Genomic DNA, 20,185 nt, shown 5'->3' with positions numbered 1-20,185 from the left:
CTATAGATACCTGTGACGTAACTAACACGTTCCAATTAAGACAAGTAGATTTATTTTTATTTTTTAACTGCAGTTCAGCTGTCAGAAGTATTTAGCATCCCAAATGAACTTTTGTTGAATTCCACCAGTGAATCTGAGTCAGACACACAGAGACACACATGCAGAGTTCAGTTCTGCATCAGTGGAAAAACTGATCACCCGCTGGCTGGAAAACGTACACACCCCCACCTCGAGGGCCAAACCGAGGTCTCAGCACCAAGCTGGCTCCTCCACTTGCTGCTTCTCCTCCCTCCTCCCCTCCTCCTGCCCTCCTCTCTGGATAAAAACACACCAAACCTCCATTATTATTATTTTTTTCCCTTCTCTTTATTTGTTTGGCAGAGTAGACAGGACACCATCTATGACTCGACACACTCCCTGAAACCAGACGTTACTAACAACAGCAATACTTCATTTATTTATTTATTTATTTATTCATTTATTTCCGTGTCCTCATCATTCAGTCCATGTGCACAGACTACAGGAGGACCAGACCCTTCACAGGGGCCAAAGGCTAGGATTAAGCTCGCTTCGTGTCGCCTCCCTTCGCTTGATCTCGTGCAGTCCGTGAGAAAGAAGAACCGCCTCCACCGATACATTTCAAGGGTCTACAAACACATTAATCATTCAATTAGTACATTCTGTAAGCTCCAAAGGACATCCACTCCGAGCTGAAGGCCATTTCATCCGAGAGCAGTTTATTCTGACTGAGTAGTGGTTCCCTTGCTGAGCTAAACGCTCAGATCCAGGTTTGCTGGTCGTGGTCTGGCGACAAAAACACCAGTGTTTGTTTTTTCTTTTTCATTTTTAAGGCAAGATTGACATCATCAGCCCAGCCTGGATCAAGTTGACCATCATTCCTCGATCGTAGCTATGTACAAAATATATATAAAATCACACTTATGTACAGAGCATGTGGCGACAAAGACATCTCCGGGGCGTCCACATGGCTAACACGAATACAATAACAGACACAGCACCTCTAGTTGCATAAAGACAAAAGACGCACACTGAGAAAAAAACTTGGCACTTGTAGATTTCTCCCACACGAAAACACAAAACAGACAAAATATGAGTCAGTTTTAGTGGTAAACAATACATGGGGCTGCCATTTCACAGGCCAGCCTCACGAGAGAAGACCGGAAGAGCAGGGGGCCGATCGCGATCGTCTCCGCCTCGTCCTCATCCTCCTTCTCTTTTCCCACCCACAGGACGAACATTATCCGGGCCTCAGAGGAGGCAGATCAGGCTCTTGCCCTCCTCGATCTCCTCCTGGACTTTGTCGCTGGAAGTGGCGATCTCGGCCTGAGCGGAGAAGACAGCGCAGATGAAGGTGAGCACGGTGCCGCCCATGGCAGTGTAGAAGGCCCAGCCCATGGAGCAGAGCCCGGCCCGGTACGGAGCAGCGTCTGGGCCGCAGTACAGCTGGACCTTGTCCGAACCCCAGCCAGCGGGGTACAGCATCAGACCCAGGATCAGGAACAGCCCTGGGAGAGGGGAAACGGAGATGGTTAGTGCAGCCATAAATTGTAGAAGAAGTCTTAACTCAAGACCCACTTCTTCACTTAGGAACCTTCAGTGTCATCCACTGGCTTTAGAGTTTTTAAGGCGTACTGCAACTGAAAATCATAAATTCACAAACCTAAGCAGCAGTGCAACCTAATGTAATCTTACTTGAATCATCAACCATAGCTGTTGCCCACCATTTAATCTACTGGATACTATTCGCTGGGAGACTAGGGAGCTAGGACAAGCTACTGTTAGCTGGGAGGCTAAGAAGCTAGGAGGATATACTATTAGCTGGGAGGCTTGTAAGAGCTACTATTAGCTTGGAGATTAGTAACCGCTACTATTAGCTGGAAGACTAGGAAGCTAGGAGGAGCTACTATTAGCTGGGAGGCTAGTAAGAGCTACTATTAGCTAGGAGATTAGTTACCGCTTCTATTAGCTGGGAGACTAGGAAGCTAGGAGGAGCTACTATTAGGTGGGAGGCTAGTAAGAGCTACTGTTAGCTAGGATGTTAGTAAAAGCTGCTATTAGCTGGGAGACTAGGAAGCTAGGAGAAGCTAGTATTAGCTGGGAGGCTAGTAACAGCTGCTATTAGCTGCGGAGACTAGGAAGCTAGGCGGAGCTACAATTAGCTGGGAGGTTTATAAGGCTAGCAGGAGCTACTAATAGTTGGGATGCTTGTAAAACAGAAAGAGCTACCATTAGCTACAAAACTAGGAAGAGCTACAAATCGCCGTACAGACCTAGCCTCTCCTAAATATTTTTTCATTTTTTAATTATATATATTCCCCCACAGGGGTCCATCTATCGGTAATTGTGCAGGACACAGTTAAAAAACTAAGGCCAGAGATGCTCATGACGGATCAACACAGACTCAACGCAGGCCAGCTGTTGGCTTGCTATGCCACCGTCTTTAAAAGAATTAATTTCTGTGTCTTTGAGCAATGAATTTAAGGACTTAATTGTTGTTTTTAAGGAGCTAATTCAGCATTAAAACATGACAGTGACCCACAGACACCTTGAGAATTAGTATTTCTCATTTAAAATACACATTTTATGGTTTTTATCTGCTTATATCGGCATTATCTTGAGTTGTGAACTAGGAAGACGCAGGTGAAAGTGCAGAAATATTTTTCTGAGAGAAACATTTCCTGCTAAAGTGCCATCCTGGCATTCAGAGCATCCCATCAGGGCAAAAAAGAAGAAGACCAAGCAGAAAAACGGCTTCCTGATTTCCTCTCTGAAAAGTCACTGAAGATAATCACACACACAGAGAGAGCTCCAGCGCGACAGGAAAGAGCGACCACCAGAGTTTAAATCTTGAACCCCGATCCCAAACTCCGAGAGAAAGGAGAGAACAACAGGAAAAGGTAGCCGACGGGCTCTCCCTCCCGTCCCAGTCTCCTGCGTCTCGGTGGAAGGACGGGGTCACTTCCTGTGGCACCGTGACCCACTTCTGCCGTTCGCCACCACCTCCACTCAAACCGCTCGTCTCATACGTCTGAAAACAACCTCCTTGATTTAACGTCACGACGTTTCCATCCTCGTCCCACAGCGGAGGGGTCAGCTGGCCACGACTCAAAGCTCAGGAGGAAACATTTACAATAATCAAATTACAAGCAATAAATGAGCCAGACAGACGAGGAGGGGAGGCGAGGATTTGATGTTTTCACCCGCCCCCCTCCAAGCAAGACAAGAGGTGAAACTGTCCTCCTTTCTCCCCTAATATCTCTCTTCCTCTCCCTTTCTCCACTTCCTTTCTTCCTTTCTCCTCCCATTCTCTCGCTCCTAAAGCACCCACTATCGTATTAAACAAGGAAATGAAAACTAGGTCATAAATTCTTTCCATATGTTGCCGCATTGCCCCGACGTCCAGACCGGCTCTGGTGATGGATTGAAGGCATGGTTTTAATTCCCAAACCCCACCCCTGCAAAGAACCTCCCCCTCCTCCTCCACCACCACTACCACCACCCCTCCACATTCAAACACTCCCACTACCCTCCACCCCACCTTTAAAGCTGGACCACTACTCCCTCTGCCCTGGCTCTCGTCTCCGTTAACTTCCAAACTGTCAATCCGTCTCTCGATAGCTGCCTCCCTGGTTTTCAAGAACCCGACCTCCGCCCCGTGACGGCACAGCGAGCCTGAGCTCCAAGAAATCTGGCAACCTTTTAGCCTTTCCAGGAAAAAAATAAATCAAAAACAGGTCAAAGAAGAAGAAGAAGAAGTAGAGGGCATGAAGGGAAAAGATCCAGACAGGGGGATGAGAATGTGAAGGAGAGGTTTGGAGTCTTTTAAACTTTCCGTTCAGCAGCTGAGATTATGAAATCTCAAATCAGTCAGAGCAGTTACGGCCCCCGGTTTGTTTGCAGTCCGGTCTCCAACCGTTTGCAGTGCAAGCGACGATAAAAGCGGCGGCGAAATCTGCAGGATGCAAGTTTGCCCGACTGACCCCTCAACAGGGGTCTGTTTTAACCATTCACAAAAAGAGTATGAACTCAACTTTAGCTGAAATCCTAAACTGGGCGTCAGTTTAAAGGCATTCACGTCTGTCGTGGGGGGACAGGGGAGTCTGCAGTGACATCAGCGTGTGTGAAGATGAGGTTAATGGAGCTCTGGAGAAACTCCAGTCCCAATGACGCGACCATCTCTGGCAGCGGCGTCGCAATCTTCCCATCTGAGGTCAATCGCTTCCCTAAAACATCTGCCGCCTGGCTCCAGTTTTCTCATTAACGGAGGGGGTCGGCACGCTCTGTGGAAATAATGATTAGCGGTGGATGTCAAGCGGGAGGTGATATCATCCGCCGGGCCTCGTGGAAAGATGGCGTACGAGCGGGATGATTGTGATGCTGAAACAAACACCAGCAGAGACACGGCTACATGTCCAACAGGTGGTAGACCGGCTCTTATCTCTTCCTGTGGCTGAAACGGGTAAAGAGTTATCGGACTTTGGCTTCAGGGGCCCGTAGGAAACCCACCCGCCTCCTCGGTTGTTTGAAGCTCCCATCGCCCCCTTTCCTCTTCCTCTTCCTCTTCCACATCCTCATCCTCTCCACAATGAGGAGACTCAGAGGTGGATTTCCTCACTTTCGTTACCTCAGCCACGTCTCACACACTCTCTATAGAGATGTTTTGTTAGGATGTTTTTCTGTTAGGGATATTCCCGTCAGTATCAGGGATAAGATCGGCTTAACTGAAGCCACGTCCCTGTGGAGGCGGCGTCTTCTTCTTCTACTTGTTTTTTAATGGCGTTATTATAATAATTCATACTGTATTGATCCTCCTGGTGGCTAGGCCTTTGCCCGTGGGGTCCACCACCTGCAGGAGGAGCATGAAGGACCCGGTGCAATGTGGATCAGGCAGCAGACCTGATCCACGGAGCAGTGGGATTTGGGGGTAAGGTGCTTGCTCAGGGTACCACAGCCCTGGATGCAGGGGGACGCGAACCTGGGGGACTTTGGTCCCAAGCTGCACTTCTAACTGCTAAAAAAACAAATCATACTCCTTCCCTCAATGTCCAAATGAATCATGTCCCTCTACCTGCTTTGTGCTCAGGAAGAAGTATCACCAACTCATCATTGTGACCATACACTTTAGAAGTTCTCAAGCCAGAAACTATAGAAAGGATCCCTAAAAGTATAGTAAAGTATGCGCTTAGCGTCAAAGCTGCCAAAAATCGAAGAAGACACCAAATCACGTGACTAAACCAACATGTCTGGACTCTCGTTTTTTCGAATGAGGATCAAGAACTTGTGGAAGAACTTTACGCTGGAAAATGAATGTGTAAATTATGCAACGTGGGTGTTTGGAGAGGTGGTAGCAGTTGATCGTCATTCAATACTACCTCCTTGATTCCACAAAAACAACAACAAACACTGAACGTTTAAAAGAAGAGAAAAGTTTCTGGGAGACGGCGTCAAGGAGAAAAATATTCCAGAGAGGGTTAGAGAGTTTATGGCAGCGTTGGATGACCAGAACATTTCTGGAGTATAGAACACAAGGTACCAGCTACCCTCTCCACACTAGCAGAAGACAAGGAAGACAAAAAAAGCCTTTAGGAATCTATAGGGGACCAACTTTAGGACATTTAAGGTCAGATTGGGACTCAATATGAAATGATCAGGGGCAAGAACATTGTCCAAAATGCGCCGGATAAATTAAAGCCATCTAACTTACGTAACTACAATCATGTAGGTGAAGAAAATGTCTCAAAAAGGCAGACAATAACATGAATAAACTCCTAAACACACATCCACATGAAGCATTTCAAAGCTTGTTGTGTAGAGGGAGCTTCAAAGGAGCCATTCATCATTCACTAGTTGAATGGATTTCAGCTGGCCTGCACAGAGCCGGGTTTACAGCTCTGGCTTGTCCTTCACCACACGCCCACCTTTTTCTGTTTGGGTCTGCACCAAATAAACAACCGTGTGGGGGAGGACGGCCATAATCACCGGAGAGCAGAGAGCTCCCAGTCTGTGGAGGAAAGAGGAGGTTCGGCCTCCTCCCTTCCCCATAATTCACCACACCGAGATCTGGCCTCGAGACGCACAACCGCAGAGAGAAAACACACACCCTTCACGCGCAGATACGCATGCGCAATCAACCACTTCTTCCCGGGGTCAGAAAAGCTCCAGCTGACGAGGTGGAGTTGTAAATATTTAGGTGGAAGTCGCTCCCGAGTCCGATGTGACGCCAGCAAGCGGACGGGCAAAAAGTTCGCAGACGGCTCCAGGAGAATCAAACACATCTCTCCAGCCGTGGGAGTTGTGGCGCTGGTAATGAGTGTGTTTACCTGAGAGCGCAACGTTTCATTTACCTAGTGCACGGTGGACGCCACAGGAATGAACAGAAACAATGAGGCTCAGAAGAGGAGCTCGCTCGCTTCAGATCACGGCACAAACCTCTCGAGCGCAGACTTTCTGGTTTGATCCAAACAACAGGAAGTAGAATCAACACTGTGAGGAATCAAAGAGTTTCCAGTCCAGTGAAGAGTCTGGCTAGCAGGGGGGAACTGATCTTGGGTTTGTAGCCGCACTCTTGTTGAACCAAAACTTCTAGCTAAGCTAAACTTAAATATGCGGATAGCAGGGTACGTTTTCAGCCGTTCTTGGAAGACGTTTATATGCTCATCTCTTAAAAACATGATATAAAAAGTTGCACAAAACCTAGCGTATATCCTCACCTCCACAGCTGGCTAATCCCTGCATGAAGTGTGAATGTCAAAGTTACAGCTCAGGAAGTTGAGGGGAGGGACTCTGTATCTGACCAAGAGCTAATTTGGTATTCAGTCTTTTTGAACTGTGAACTTTAAAGGTATTAGCGTCTCACCTGCGATCCCTTGCAGCAGTCCGCACACATTGAAGATGCTCTTCTTCATGATGCTCTGGAAGCACATGGTGAACACCGAGATGAACGCCACGGCGCACAGCAGCAGGATCCCCGCCGCCAGGAAGATGGACGTAGCCTGCCAGAACCCGCTGGCGATCTCCCCAAAGTGCACGGCGTACGGCCCACACAGCACCCCCCGCTGCATGTGGGGCAGCTTTATGCAGCGGCCGTAGATGCCCAAAGTGGGTCTGTAAGCCTCCCCGGCGGCGGTGGCCCCATGGGGGCCGTAGACGGCGTCGGGCGTGCGGGGGAACCCCACCAGCCAGTCAGTGCTCATGAAGGCGATGAGCTCGCCGAACGCGGCCACAATGCTCAGCAGAGTCCACAGCATGGAGCGGCAGGTGACAATGACATGGCACATGCTGACGGCGGCTGGAGGCGTCCCTCTGGTTTCGACACTGCTGACAGGTGAACAGGTGGATTGTGGGTAGGAGGCCCCTCAAAAGACAAGAGAGAGAGCCGAGGTGGCGATCCTTTCTCTGGCGGAGTTGGAGTTGGTGACTGCTGTAAAGAAAAAGCTTTAATGATTCACAGTCCGCTCCTTCTCTCTCTCTCTCTTTTTTCTCTCTCTCCACTTCTTCTTATCTTCTCGCCGGTGTCGTTTCTGCACAGCTGCTGTTCCTCCTCCTCCTCGTGCTCTCCCTCCTTCTGTCGGCTCGGTGTTCAGACTCTGACTCTGGTTTTTGGTGTCTACATCGTATTGAAGTTGCGCTCCCCGAGCCAGCCCGCTGGCGTCACATCAGACACACCTAGGAGATAAAAAAAAAAAACAAAAGCCGGCGTGAGCGCTTTAATTGCATGTATAAAAGAGGCTGCAAAATGATCAGTCATTTCTGCTGTGCTTGAGGAAGTGCAGCCCTGAGTTACGCCTCCGGTTTCTCCAATCATATTTGGAAAAGCAGAAGAGCGGAGGATGAGGAAAGTGTTCAGGAGGAGCAGGGAGAGGAGGAAGGGAGGCTCCTGATCTTATAGAAGGAGTCTAATGAGTTGCGGAGAGAAGTTCGTTTGAAGTGGGCCTCCTCTGGTTTCTCTGCGTTTATGTTTAAGGATTTACTCCCCGTGGATCTTCACGGGCCAAGGTTGTAAAGATGGGAAATAAAAATAGCAAAACACTACATGTCGGCCTTTGTTTTAAGTGTTTGTGTGTAGCGGAGAAGGAGGTGGGAGGGTTAAAATAGACGTGGAGGAAAAAAAAAAAGCGGAATGAGAAGCGGATGCAGGCGGAGAGAAAAACAAGCCCGAGGCCTCTCATCAAGCTGCCCACACAGCTGACCCCCGGGGTCGGCCGGCCGGCCAGCCAGCGGTTGATAACGCAGCGGCCGCCGCGTCCGTCCCGTGACAGCCGATAACCCCCGGTGACACCAACCCCGCTGAGGCTTGGACACTACAAACAGGAAACAGGCCGGTAGCATCGGTTCATACGCACACAATGGGCAAGGGAACCTAAACACAACTAAAGCACTTTTACCTCATGTGGTTTTATGTGCTTTATACTCAGTTTATCTCATGTTTCATAAATGATTCTAGATACACGACCCAATGGTAGTTAAATATTACTTCTTCCACCACCGATGGTATGTGGAGATTTATTAAGTGTACTTTGCCCTACTGCCCTATACGTTATGAAAGAGGGTGTAAAAGGAGTGTACGCTAAACTCAGGAAGAGGATAGCAGCAATGTGGCAACAAGAGCCCGGGACATTTGAATGAAATTCAGAAAGTTTTTATGAGTTTAACTTTAAAAGCGGGGTTTTTACCTCTGCGGGACGTAGACGCCGCAATCTACGTACGTAGCCTACGCGGTTGCGAGCCATTTATACTTGTGCATAAATGTCACCCAGATGAAGAAGCAGCCGCAAATACTAAAGCGGTAACACGCTACTACCAAGCGGACCAATCGCGTAGTTACATTTCTGGGGAGGTGCACGTTAGCTACGCCGCTAGGCTCTGCGTAGATGTCTGCGATGTCGCCGTAGCCTTTGCGTCAACTTAACGCAGAAGTATAAACCGCCGATCAAGCAACAACCAATGAGAGCAACTACCACAAAGCAAACGCTGTCCACAACTTTTAGTGGTTCCTCTCACTAAATTCAATAAATTGGCGATAGCTAGCTTGGAACGCTGGGTAACCCAACATGGAGCGGTGGCATCATTGACAGCATTTTGTTGTATGGCACAGAAGGAAGAAGAGCTAGCTTCGTCCGTACGCTAGCAGTGTTTTGATGTTCTGTTTGTCTCATTCGGAAAGATTTTGGTTGCGAGAGGGTTACCTAGGCAACCAGAACCCTTGAACGTCCACCAGAGACCAACTGTCAGCTACGAAGACATGGGAGAACGAGCGCATTGCTTTAAATGAATGTAAACGGGGTTAAAGAGTGTCAGCGGCTCTGTAAGGACACTGGTGCTTTACGCTAAATGCTAACATCAGCATGCTCAACCCATCCTGATGATTAGCATGTATGTCTCATGCATGTTTGGTGTGTTAGCACGTTAGCATGCTTCAGCCAAAAGGTATAACAGCGTCATAGGTGAAGGAAGGAATCGCTGGATATGTTGGGATGTGGTCATAAAATTTAAACTGGAGGAGCTGTTCATATTATTTTGTCATTGTCCTCTGTAATTGGAGATTTGGCTGCACCTGCTATTTATCGGCACAAAGCAACTCAAGAAGTAAATGGATGCATTTGTTTTCTCCAAATTTGCATGAAAACATCGACTCTTACAAAAAACTTAACTCTTTCCCAGTGCAGATTTCCTTACATAAAGTAACTTAATTTGCATATTTACTGTAAAATAGCTTTTTTTGTTGTTGTTATTCCAGTAAAAAGTGGGAGGGCATAGACCGTTTTCATCATCCGAGGCCCTCCAAGGACCCGGGAGAGACAAGACTAGACAAAAACTCCTAGAAAGTTATCAAAAGATTTTTATCTGTGGACATACATTAACAAATGTAAACAGAACATACATTAAAACAGAAGCTGGCGTTCCACAGGAGATGGCATGTTATAAATACAGCTCTAGGCCAAAGCTGAGGGTTGTTTTTTTTTGTTTTTTTTCTGCCCTGGTTTCCCCGCTGCCTCTTGGGAATCTGTTTGGCGGGGCAGCAGAGGGAGCCGGGGGCCACTGTTGACACGTGTGCCGCCCGCACTGCAAAGGTTTCCATCCATCCTTACAGTGGAAGGACAAGGGGCCCGGTCGTCCCCATGTGGTCACATCCTAGAGACCAAGACTCGGTGTCCGCATCGCTTTTTATACCCTTTTGTTTTTTTTCCAGCTTGACCCAGATCTGTGGTCTGCTGCAGGGTGGTGTGTGTGTGTGTTTGTGGAGTAAGTGTGTAACTGTGTAAAACAGATGAGATCATAAGAACAGTCGACGACAGCCGCCTCCGTGGAGTTAATTTTATGAATCACCACCCGCGTTCCCGTTGCCTCACCGCCAACAGATGCGGGAACACATGCGGATTCACAAATTGCGCTTTTTAAAAAAAAATATAATCAACTCCTCCCCGCCCCCTTGCGCAAAAAAGCCGTCCCGGAGGTGTTTTGACGAGAGAGATGTTTGACGTTTAGGATTTCAGACGGACGGGCAGGCCGATGTTTTTGGGTCAAACATTTGCCGGCCAGTTGGGAAAACTAATTCCTCACTGACAGGAATATTGTAAGAAAACACATTGGAGCAGAAACAATCGGAACCAGCTGGGGGGGGGCTACGAAGCTTTGAAGGCCTGGACACTTAACCTCTGACTGCAGTGTGTTTGCATCATGTGCCTGTTGGCTGCTCAGTGCCAACTAATCCATATTAAATTCTCTGAATTGTCTTGAATCTGGGTTATTAGATCTAAAACAAGTCTGGGCAAGTCTAGTTCTATTAATGAACCTGGTATTTGTCACATCATATGCCCAGACATCTGCTCACTGTTCCCAGACAGACAGACTTTCCCAAGATAGGTCGAAGCATGGTAGTCCATTTATGCGAGGCCTAGGGTGGATTTATGATGTCTTTTATGCTCTCTGAGTAACCAGGAGGGAGACTGAGGATTATTTGAGGCTCGGTTTACATACACAGAAGAGTTTACAGCCCTCAGACTGCACCCACCACCTCACTGACCCCCAACGCTAATCCTTATTCAAGCACAAACTCCCTGCCATCTAACTATGCTCCCCCAAAGTGTGAGCTGGTAGCCAAATTCCTGAAAAGAAAGGGACTTCCCCGCAGTGGGACCTCAGGTTTCCTGCAACCTTTACAAACGGAAAAGATCAAACTCAGGATTAAAGCTGCATAGTTAATGGATCACAAACGAACACCATTAACAGTTGCACTTATTCACGCACAGAATAAACAGAGTCACAGAAGCAGCACTACAGCTTTGAACTAATCTTTAAGCTAACATACAGGTATAACATTGACCATGTCCACCATCTCAGTTCTGCATGTTAGCATGCTAGCATTTGGTAATTTGCACCAATCCCTGCTTTCACTATTTCTGCAGATGAGCTATAAGCTAATTTTAGCACGCTAACAACCCCCAATGATAATGCTACCAGGTATAAAGTTGACCATATCCACTATCTCAGTTTTGCAAGTTAGCGTGGTAACATTTGCCTATTAGCATTAAATACAGGTGTCAATATTCCTGCAGATGAGTTGAAAGCTATCATTACCATGCTAACAAGCCTAAAAGGATAAGGCTAACATGCAGGTGTAAGGTTGACAGTGTTCGCTATCTTTGTCTAACATGTTTGGATGCTAACGCTTGGTAATTAGCTCAAGCTACAAGTGTCATTGTTTTTGCACATGACCCGTAAACTAAAGTTAGCTTGCTATCTATCATTCCCCCAAATGATTATGCTAACTTGCATGTATAATGATATGATGTTGACTAGTTCTGCATGTTAGCATGCAAACATTTGCTAATTAGCATTAAATACAGATGTCAATATTCCTGCAGATGAGCTGAAAGCTATCATTAGCGTGCTAACAAGCCTAAAAGGCTAAGGCTAACATGCAGGTGTAAGGTTGACAGTGTTCACCATCTTTGTCTAGCACGTTTGGATGCTAACACTTGCTAATTAGCTCAAGCTACAAGTGTCATTATTTTTGCACATGACCTGTAAACTGAAGCTAACGCGAACTTGCATGTATAATAATATAATTTTGACTAGTTCTGCATGTTAGCATGCTAACATTTGCTAATCAGCACTAACCACGGGTGTCATTATTTTTGCACATGAGCTGTAAACTAAAGTTAGCCATCCATCAATTCTGTGATAATGACGCTAACATGCATGTTACCCATGACCACCATCTTACTTCAGCGTGTTAGCATGCTACCGTTTGATAATTAATGTCATTATCTTTGCAGATATTTGGTCATAAATCAAAATCATCCTGCAGAAAACATAATTTTCTGGAGATAATTTAATGAAAGCCACAGATGTCGGATGATCCCCATACTCTGGGGAACATAAACGTCTGCAAAAATGTCCATGGCTGTCCATCAAGTATTTGTTGAGACATTTCAGTTTGAACTGAGGAGCCAAGCTGCTTGTGTGGCTGAAAAGCGTGTGTCCACTCAGCTTTTATTCTCTTATCACAGCAACGAACCGGCAGGAAACGCCTTTCCACACTGCCACTGACGGGAAGCAATTTACATATCTATGGACTTGTCATGACTGGAGTCACGCGTCACCATGGAGAGCGTTTGTTTAGAGCCGGGGCCGAGAGTTTAAAGAGTTCATTCATCAAGAAAGAGAGCTACGACATCAGATAAACTTCTACAAACAAATCCTACTTCTTCTTCTTCTTCTTTTTTTAGGATTCCCAGCCCACACCTCTCTTTTCCCTGTGTCCCCAACACAGCACAGTGAGTTTAAAACAAAGAGACTGCTTATAATCTGTGAGGCAGTGAATGAGAAGCCCCTGCAGCTACTGAAAGGGAATGCAGGACGTGATTGGTCACGGAAGACCTCGAATAACTATTAACGGCTGCACTTCAGATAAACCACGTGGAGGAAACTCTACGAGCCTCAAGTCTTAACGTAAGTCACATCCACCGTCATTCGAAGGTGCTAGACAACGGGGAAAAAAATATCTTGGCCTGGTCATTATTTAAGGAAAACTGCAGAGTCTAGCTGTTGTAATGGCACACAATAACAAAGGAGTGCTTGGTCAGGTTTTCCACAGCAAACGAGCAAGTCTTTCCTAACACTTCTGCACATCTGCTCAGCATCCTGGAGCTCTGAGGCACTACAAAGAGGCTGTGATTTAGATCAAAAACATAATATAGTTACGTCCTATTACACCACCCAGCCAGCGTGGATGACTAAGAGGTCACCCAGAGGACAATTCATTTAGGACAATTAAGCAAAATGAGATAATAGCCCCAACCTGTCTCCATTGGTCTGTGGGTAGTCCAGCTCTCCTGGAGATGTGACTTCTCTGCCCTGACTCTCCTCCTCCGCTCACACTTTAATGCCTCCCTCATACTCTGACTCCCTGGACCCTCCCCACGTCCCTCCTCCCGGCCCGGCACGCCTCCTCCGATTGGCTGGGCCGACAGCGGAGCCACACTTCTTGAGAGGGTCCACATGGTGGCCATATTTCAGTGCCGAATCTGGGTTAAAATAACAAGAGCTGGAACGAGCTCGCGGAGAGGGTTTCTCTCCCCCGTCTCTATCTCCGTCTCAGTTTCTCTCACCTTCTCGCCGTGTTTTCATTGCTCTCCGCTCCCTTTCAATCAGCCAAGGCCAACATGGTACTGTCACCTCTAATGGGAAATATATATTTAAGATCAGTAAACCTAAAGTATGAGCCATTAAGCATATTTTTGTGGTTACACTGCTGGATGAAATACTGGTCTTCTTCCAAGTGAAGTGCTGGGTATTGCTAGCGATTTCCTGTTTATAAATGGTCTATTACGAAAAGACATTTTCACAAAACTAATGTTGTCACTGGTTCCCGAGGTTTGTCAAGTGTCTCTAGTTTTACATCTTGCATATGTCTTTGCTTTCATGCAGCTCTCTGTTAGTAGATTCTACAAAACTACGTGGTGCATTTTGTTTGTTAAACATAATTAAAGTCACCTTGAACGCAGTCAAAGCTACTGAGCTGAGCTCCAGCTACAGGAGTTTTAAAATCAGGTTGCATCACACACTTAAGGAAAAACTTCACAGATTATCTAATTTCCCAATCACAAACTTGCACACGCTACGCGATATTATTTAAATTATCTCACAGGGCAATGTAAACAAAGCTGTGCTGCAACAACTTGCTTGCTATCTACAGCAGTTGATGGTAATGTACCTGCAAGCTGGTTTGACAACTGCAACTATAACCGGAAGATTATAACGAAGAAGAAGAACCCAACTCAGTAAACACTATGTTACCAGTAGCAGGCAAGCTAACGTTAGCTTGAAGGGCTAGAATGTTTTACTGCTCCTTCTCAACCCGTTCCTCTTGTGGCTTATAGTGAAAGTACTGACGTAGCCGTGCAGATTTTAAATCCCAAATATCAAACGTGTTAGCTCACAGATTCATCAGTGCACTCAGCATTAATATCAGTCTGTAAGGGGTTAAGAGAAGATCTGTAAACATCTCACACTACGAGATAATCTGGGCCAAACCTGATTTCTCCACCGATTGTCAAAAGGGCCGAATTAAGGCCTGAACCCGGTGTCAAGATCTTATTAAGTACACAAGATTATATGGTGTATTTTGTGTATTATACACGTTGAAGTGACCTAAGAAAACAATATAAGTGAATATAAGTGGTAATTAGTGTGTTAATTTATTACACTAATAGTGCAGGAACTTTTCTTTGTTTAAATTATATCAAAATGTAATTTATAGCACACTTGGATAAGAAAATCTTAATGTGAAGGAGTTATTTGCATTTAATGCATCTAATGCAGTTCCAATTTAATCCTACTGTGTAGTCTGAAGTGACAAGGAGTCTACAAGTCAGTCTTATTATTTAGTCGGTAAATAAAACACACATGGATCCTGTTACATCCGTCTTCAATCAACAGCAAACGCCTGAGTGTCGGATTAGATAGCGTCCTGGACGCGTGGTTAGCTGACTGATTGAGCAGATGGTTCAGTGACTGACTAATGGATTACCTTTTCGGGCTGATGGGCCAAAGTGTCTCAGGACTGCTTACAGCAGCAGCACTGTGTGTGCGTTCAGCCAACACTGCAGTCAGCCAGTCAGTGTTTGTCTGACTTTTGTGTTTTAGCTCACAAATGAGTTCCATATGAAGAAGACGGAAAAAGGGGCCGACTCAAACAGGAAGAGGAGCCGGTGGCACGTGAAAGGCAGAGGAAGAGTTTTTTTTTGTTTGTTTTTTCTTATCAGCTTGAATGAAAGTTAGACCAGAACAGTTTAAAGCCAACATGCTAAACCTAATAAAACTTCTCCTTTGACCCATATCTAATAAACCCCGGTGAGTCATGATGAGGGTTGTGAGCCGTGTGGGAAAAAAAGGTTAATGGGCTGTTTTAAAGCCAAACAAAGTCTCCCTAAAATGTCTAGAGTATCACAAAAATGCTTTTTCTCAACAAAGACAGACGTATGCTGCCTTCAAAGGGGGTTGTGTTTATGTAGTGTCCATATTAATGGTATTCACAAACTTGTACGTGGAATTATGACGTACTTTTCATTTGTCAGCAAATCACAGGAGAAGTAAATCAATACACTATAATTTAGTTACCTTGTCGTTAGCATGCTAAACTGTTAGCCTCTGTGGCTTGTAGGCACCAAGCTGTTGTCAAAATGTGCGGCTATTGTCACGACTTAAACATCAAGCATTCATTGTACATGACTTCTTAGTTTAAAACCACAAGCTAACAATTTCCACATCTTGCAGATAACAGTTGAATTTGTCAGCTGAAATGACATTAGCCATAGCTGTAGCTAGAGAGCTAATTAAGCTAACGTTAGCGCTTTCTCTTCAGTATAAATCACCTTCTCCTCCTGACTTTTTAACGCTTCCAGGTGAATATTCATCAACAAGAATCTACAAGAAGGCTACATCCATCACGTCGTGCTAAAAGACAACAGCTCTTGATATAGGAAATAGCTTCTTGCGCTAGCATAAACTTACGTATCGTACTTTAAAACACACCGGTGTCTTACTGTTGATATTAGATGACGAAACTTATAGGATGAGGACTAACCAATGTTTGTAAAAGCTTTATTGGCTAACGCAAGCTGTTGCTGGAGCAGTAAACCAGTGTTAGCTTACGCCTTGATAGCATTGAGTACTGGCTTCCTTGGAGTGGAGGAATACACTGCAAAGGAGATGCTAGTCGTTGATGTTTTTTTAATGTGATCTGTCATTTCTTTAGCTAACTGGCTAGCGCAAGTGTGGAGTTGATTGAATTTGTTTACAACAAAATGGCTGTGATTGATTTTAATATCCCATTGCGTGAAGACGTAATAAGAATTGAGTTAACAGGCTAGTTAAGTGCTTACTGGCTCTTACTGTAGTAGCTAGACATGCTAATGTTTGCAGCTTACCATAGCATAGTCAGACAAAGCGTTAAATCCATTTCCTTCACTTATGCTCTTGTGTTTTAGGTTTTGGTTTCAATGTGAAAGGAAAACCAAAGCTTTTGACAAGACAGTAGCTCAATGGAAGTGTCAGGATTAAATTTAATAGCCACCTACACTTTCTGTTTATATTCTCAGTCCTATCAGAAGTCAACCTGACTGCGAGTGGGCCTAGTTCTCACATATCATGTTCGTGATTTGGAGATGGAGACGCAGATCAGCCGGAGACTTACTGCATATCATCTTACAGGCTAAAGCAAAGCCAGCGGCGCTGCCAAAAGCCGGAGCGAAGATGCTCTGGGAGATTTCCCCTGGCAGCATCGGGTAGTTCAGACGCAGCACAGACCCCTCACATCAAAGGCCGGAGGATCAGAAGGGAGTAAAGATCCACATGTTCATGCACCAGGCCAGCATGCCAGGCTAAAGCATCATTCATAGAGACTCAACAGAGAACTCCATAGAGTCTCCCTGCGAGCTGATGGTCATTCATCTTTCCTTGTCAGACTTCGGTCAGCAGTATCATGTAGATCTAAAGAAAGAGGAGGACTGTGAAGCAAAGCAGGGTGACAACTGATAACAGTCGGATAACAGATCGGACGAAAGAAATCCATCCGACAGTTTAACTAAAATGTGCATGGAGGTGTTTTATGGAGGGACCTAAACACAAAAAATCTGTTTACTCAGTGTTTCAACATATAGTTTTAAAGCTCTTCTCAACCTTTTATTGAAAATACTCTTTCTTAACTTAATTATTAAACAATTTAGTGTGTACATTTTCAAAATAAAAGTAAATACTCTTCTTCAAATGTTTTCTTTGTCCCACAGTCCAAAACCAAAAGGCCTCCAAACTACAACGAAAAACGCATGTTCCTTCAGATGTGAAACTTCTAGATTTAGAAAGCTATCTCTTGATTTTACAGTTCAAAACTACAGAACGTTTTGTCATCTTCGAGCTCACCGTTTTAGTTTACAACTTGTACGTTTACTGCACCAAAAATCCAAATGGACACTTTCTGCCTTGACCGTCCAGAGTTAGCGACTAGCTAGCAGGGCATTTAGCAGCTAAAGAGCTTGTTTAGGAGTCGGTGGAGACCAAAAACAGAGCTAAAAGACAAAGAACGCTCGACTTACTGTACATCTGTCCATCAAAACATCGAATAAACACTGCAAATAAATGAAATGGCTTAAAACATCAGTAAGACTCAAGATTTAACACAAGTTTCCATGTGATTCTTTTCGTTTTTGTTTCTAAATTCAGTCTTTTTACACGAAAGATCATCAAGAGAGTTTAAAGTACCAACATATCATGTTATCTTGAAAGATGAAGACAGAGTTAAAGCGTCTTTCGGCTCATTGTTTTGGGTTACAAAAATCCAAATGTGCACTATGCCTTTACCGTCCAGAGCTGACTTAGTTAGCCACTAGCTAGCGGGGCATTTAGCAGCTAAAGAGTTGGTGGTGCCCAAAAACTGAGCTAAAGACAAATAATACTGGACTTATTGTATATCTATCCATCAAAACATCAAATAAATATTACAAACACATGAAAAGATAAAATTTTTACCCAAGTTTCCGGGTGCCTTTTCACCATTTTGTCTCAAGCCAATCGGTCAACACCAAAAAGCATTTACAACATCTTATGTCATCTTGAAGGAAGTGTATTCAGACCGTATCTGTAAAGCTCTTTTGGGAGTTTAAACGCTGATCCTGATCATGCAAAACAAAGTTATATTTCTGCATCCACACACACCTGCTGACCTGAATTTGCACAAGCGCCAAAGCCCCAAGTTTGATAAAGCAGTCGAGGCTTTTGTCAGGAAGGAACCGATTTGATACGAGAGAAACCAAATGCTTTATTTTGGCCCGTGTCGACACTCGAGTCCCGGACATGCCTCAGATATCTCCGCTATTCTTTATCTCCGCGTGTTTTCAATTGGAGCAGCGTCTGCACACGTTATGTCACTGCACCGTTCAGGGTTCGGGCTTTTAAGAGCTGCTGTGGAAAGAGATGGCAGCGGCGGAGGGACATATGGAAAGAGATGGAAGCAACCGATGGACAGATGGAATACTTGGCTCTGACGGGAGCTTATGGAGTTTCCAGTTGAGGAAAATAACAACTCGCTGCGTGGTGAAATCTGACGCAAATTACTGCACAAACTCTCCAGAGTGCAAAACAAATGTCTGGACGAGGAGCGCGTCTGACACCTGATGGTGGTAAATGGACGTAAACAGTTTACTCTTCAATTTTTTTCTCCTTATAACAACTCCCCAGAGAAGCTGAACTTGAGTGATAAATGTTTGTCGGGAGTCCTCGCTGCTATACATTCGCTTCTCGGTGCAATCAGAGAAGTTTGAGCCGAGCTTGAATCCCGCAGAGGGAGCAGCTACGACCATCTGGCCACTTCAAGGCCACAGCTCGGCGAGGCCCATCAGCAGGCACATGGAGACAGATGTTTAACATGCACACACAGGGGGGGGGGGGGGGGGGAGGCCTGCAGAAAATCACGGTCTGGTTAGAGCAAAAAACCAAAGCGCTATTATCTATTTTAACTTGTTTTCCTTATCTGACGCAGTCAAAGCCAAAGCTCTCGAGCAGCTGCACAATAACTTTATTTAATAAAAGTGTTTGAATTTAGATCCAGAAATAAGCCAAGAAAAGCTTCAATCTGACCAAAAAATAATGCGCAAGCCAGTTGTTCCTGCCACTTTTCAATGCTCCATGCTCGGGATAGATTTAGATTACAAGTTCTGCATCTTATTCATGCATTTAACACCAATCCATTCATTTAAAACGACACTCGAGGTCGAGTGACAGGCACATTTCCCCGGCGAAGGTCGCGCCTCATCAGTTTAATCCGCGCCGCTCTCGTCGGCGGCGGTCGTAGTCAGTGTGGGAGCGTTATCTCTGCGGCATTCTTTGTGAATTTATTAACTTTCTGGGGAGTACCGCTGGAGCGTAAACAGACGGATGTGTAGAAGGTGAGGAAATCCCAACACTGAGCTCTGGTGGGGGGGGGAGCGTGGGAAAGAAAGAAGGTTGGAAAAGGAATAATAGTTGTAGAGACCCGAGTGCCGGACAGAGCCAAATGCTTGTAGTCAGCGGGGAGTACACCTGCGAGAGGTGTGGAGCTAACAGGACGGCCACAGAGGCACCGAGGACGTATAACACCTCGGACCTTGGTGGTGAAACGAGCGGCACGAGGGTTAAAAGAAAACAATCTCGTGCATCCCGGGAGTGTTTTTTAGCTCAGGTACATGCACAGAACATAATAAAAACACAGCATACACGTGAACACATGTGGATCTGGGCACACAAAACACCTCCGTTTGATCTCCGTGTGAGTGGTCACCGTTTCCCCCCCCCGGACACATCTGTTTATACAATCTGACTGACGGCGTGTCAGTCGGGACGGAGCAGTCGCTCTAATTCTTCAGCTGGGGAGGAAGGCGGAAGTCAACAATCCCTCAGCTTCTCCCGTACTGGCCATAACCACCCGTCGTACGTGCGAGCCCCGTGCCCGTCAGGGTTAAGAGGGTGACGGAAAACAAAGACCGTCTGACACATCGCAGCCTGGCCTCGAAGTGGGTGGCCGCCTCAGACGGGGAGGGTTTCGGTTGAAAAGCCGTCTCGTGATGACATTTTTTTTCCCCCGAGCTGCTCGCCACAAAAGCCTCCATCCGTACGGTGTCTCTCAGCA

The 20,185-nt window shown here is 45.7% G+C and overlaps 1 protein-coding gene across 1 annotated transcript in view; it reads right to left on the bottom strand.

The window, feature by feature from the left end:
• Nucleotides 1-363: 363 nt before the first annotated feature.
• The window catches only part of lhfpl2a (LHFPL tetraspan subfamily member 2a), a 40,277-nt gene continuing 20,455 nt past the window's right edge, over nucleotides 364-20,185 (bottom strand). The window contains exons 3-4 of the mRNA XM_084571718.1: nucleotides 6,878-7,686; nucleotides 364-1,526 (exon numbers count right to left, since the gene is read on the bottom strand). Coding sequence (XP_084427844.1) covers nucleotides 1,270-1,526; nucleotides 6,878-7,298 — 678 coding nt within the window. The 5' untranslated portion in view covers nucleotides 7,299-7,686 and the 3' untranslated portion in view covers nucleotides 364-1,269. The remainder of the gene's footprint in view (nucleotides 1,527-6,877; nucleotides 7,687-20,185) is intronic.

This window comes from Chelon labrosus, assembly GCF_963514085.1.
Source record: "Chelon labrosus genome assembly, chromosome: 22".
NCBI classification, from domain to species: domain Eukaryota; kingdom Metazoa; phylum Chordata; class Actinopteri; order Mugiliformes; family Mugilidae; genus Chelon; species Chelon labrosus.
This window is presented reverse-complemented; position numbering and strand designations above follow the sequence as displayed.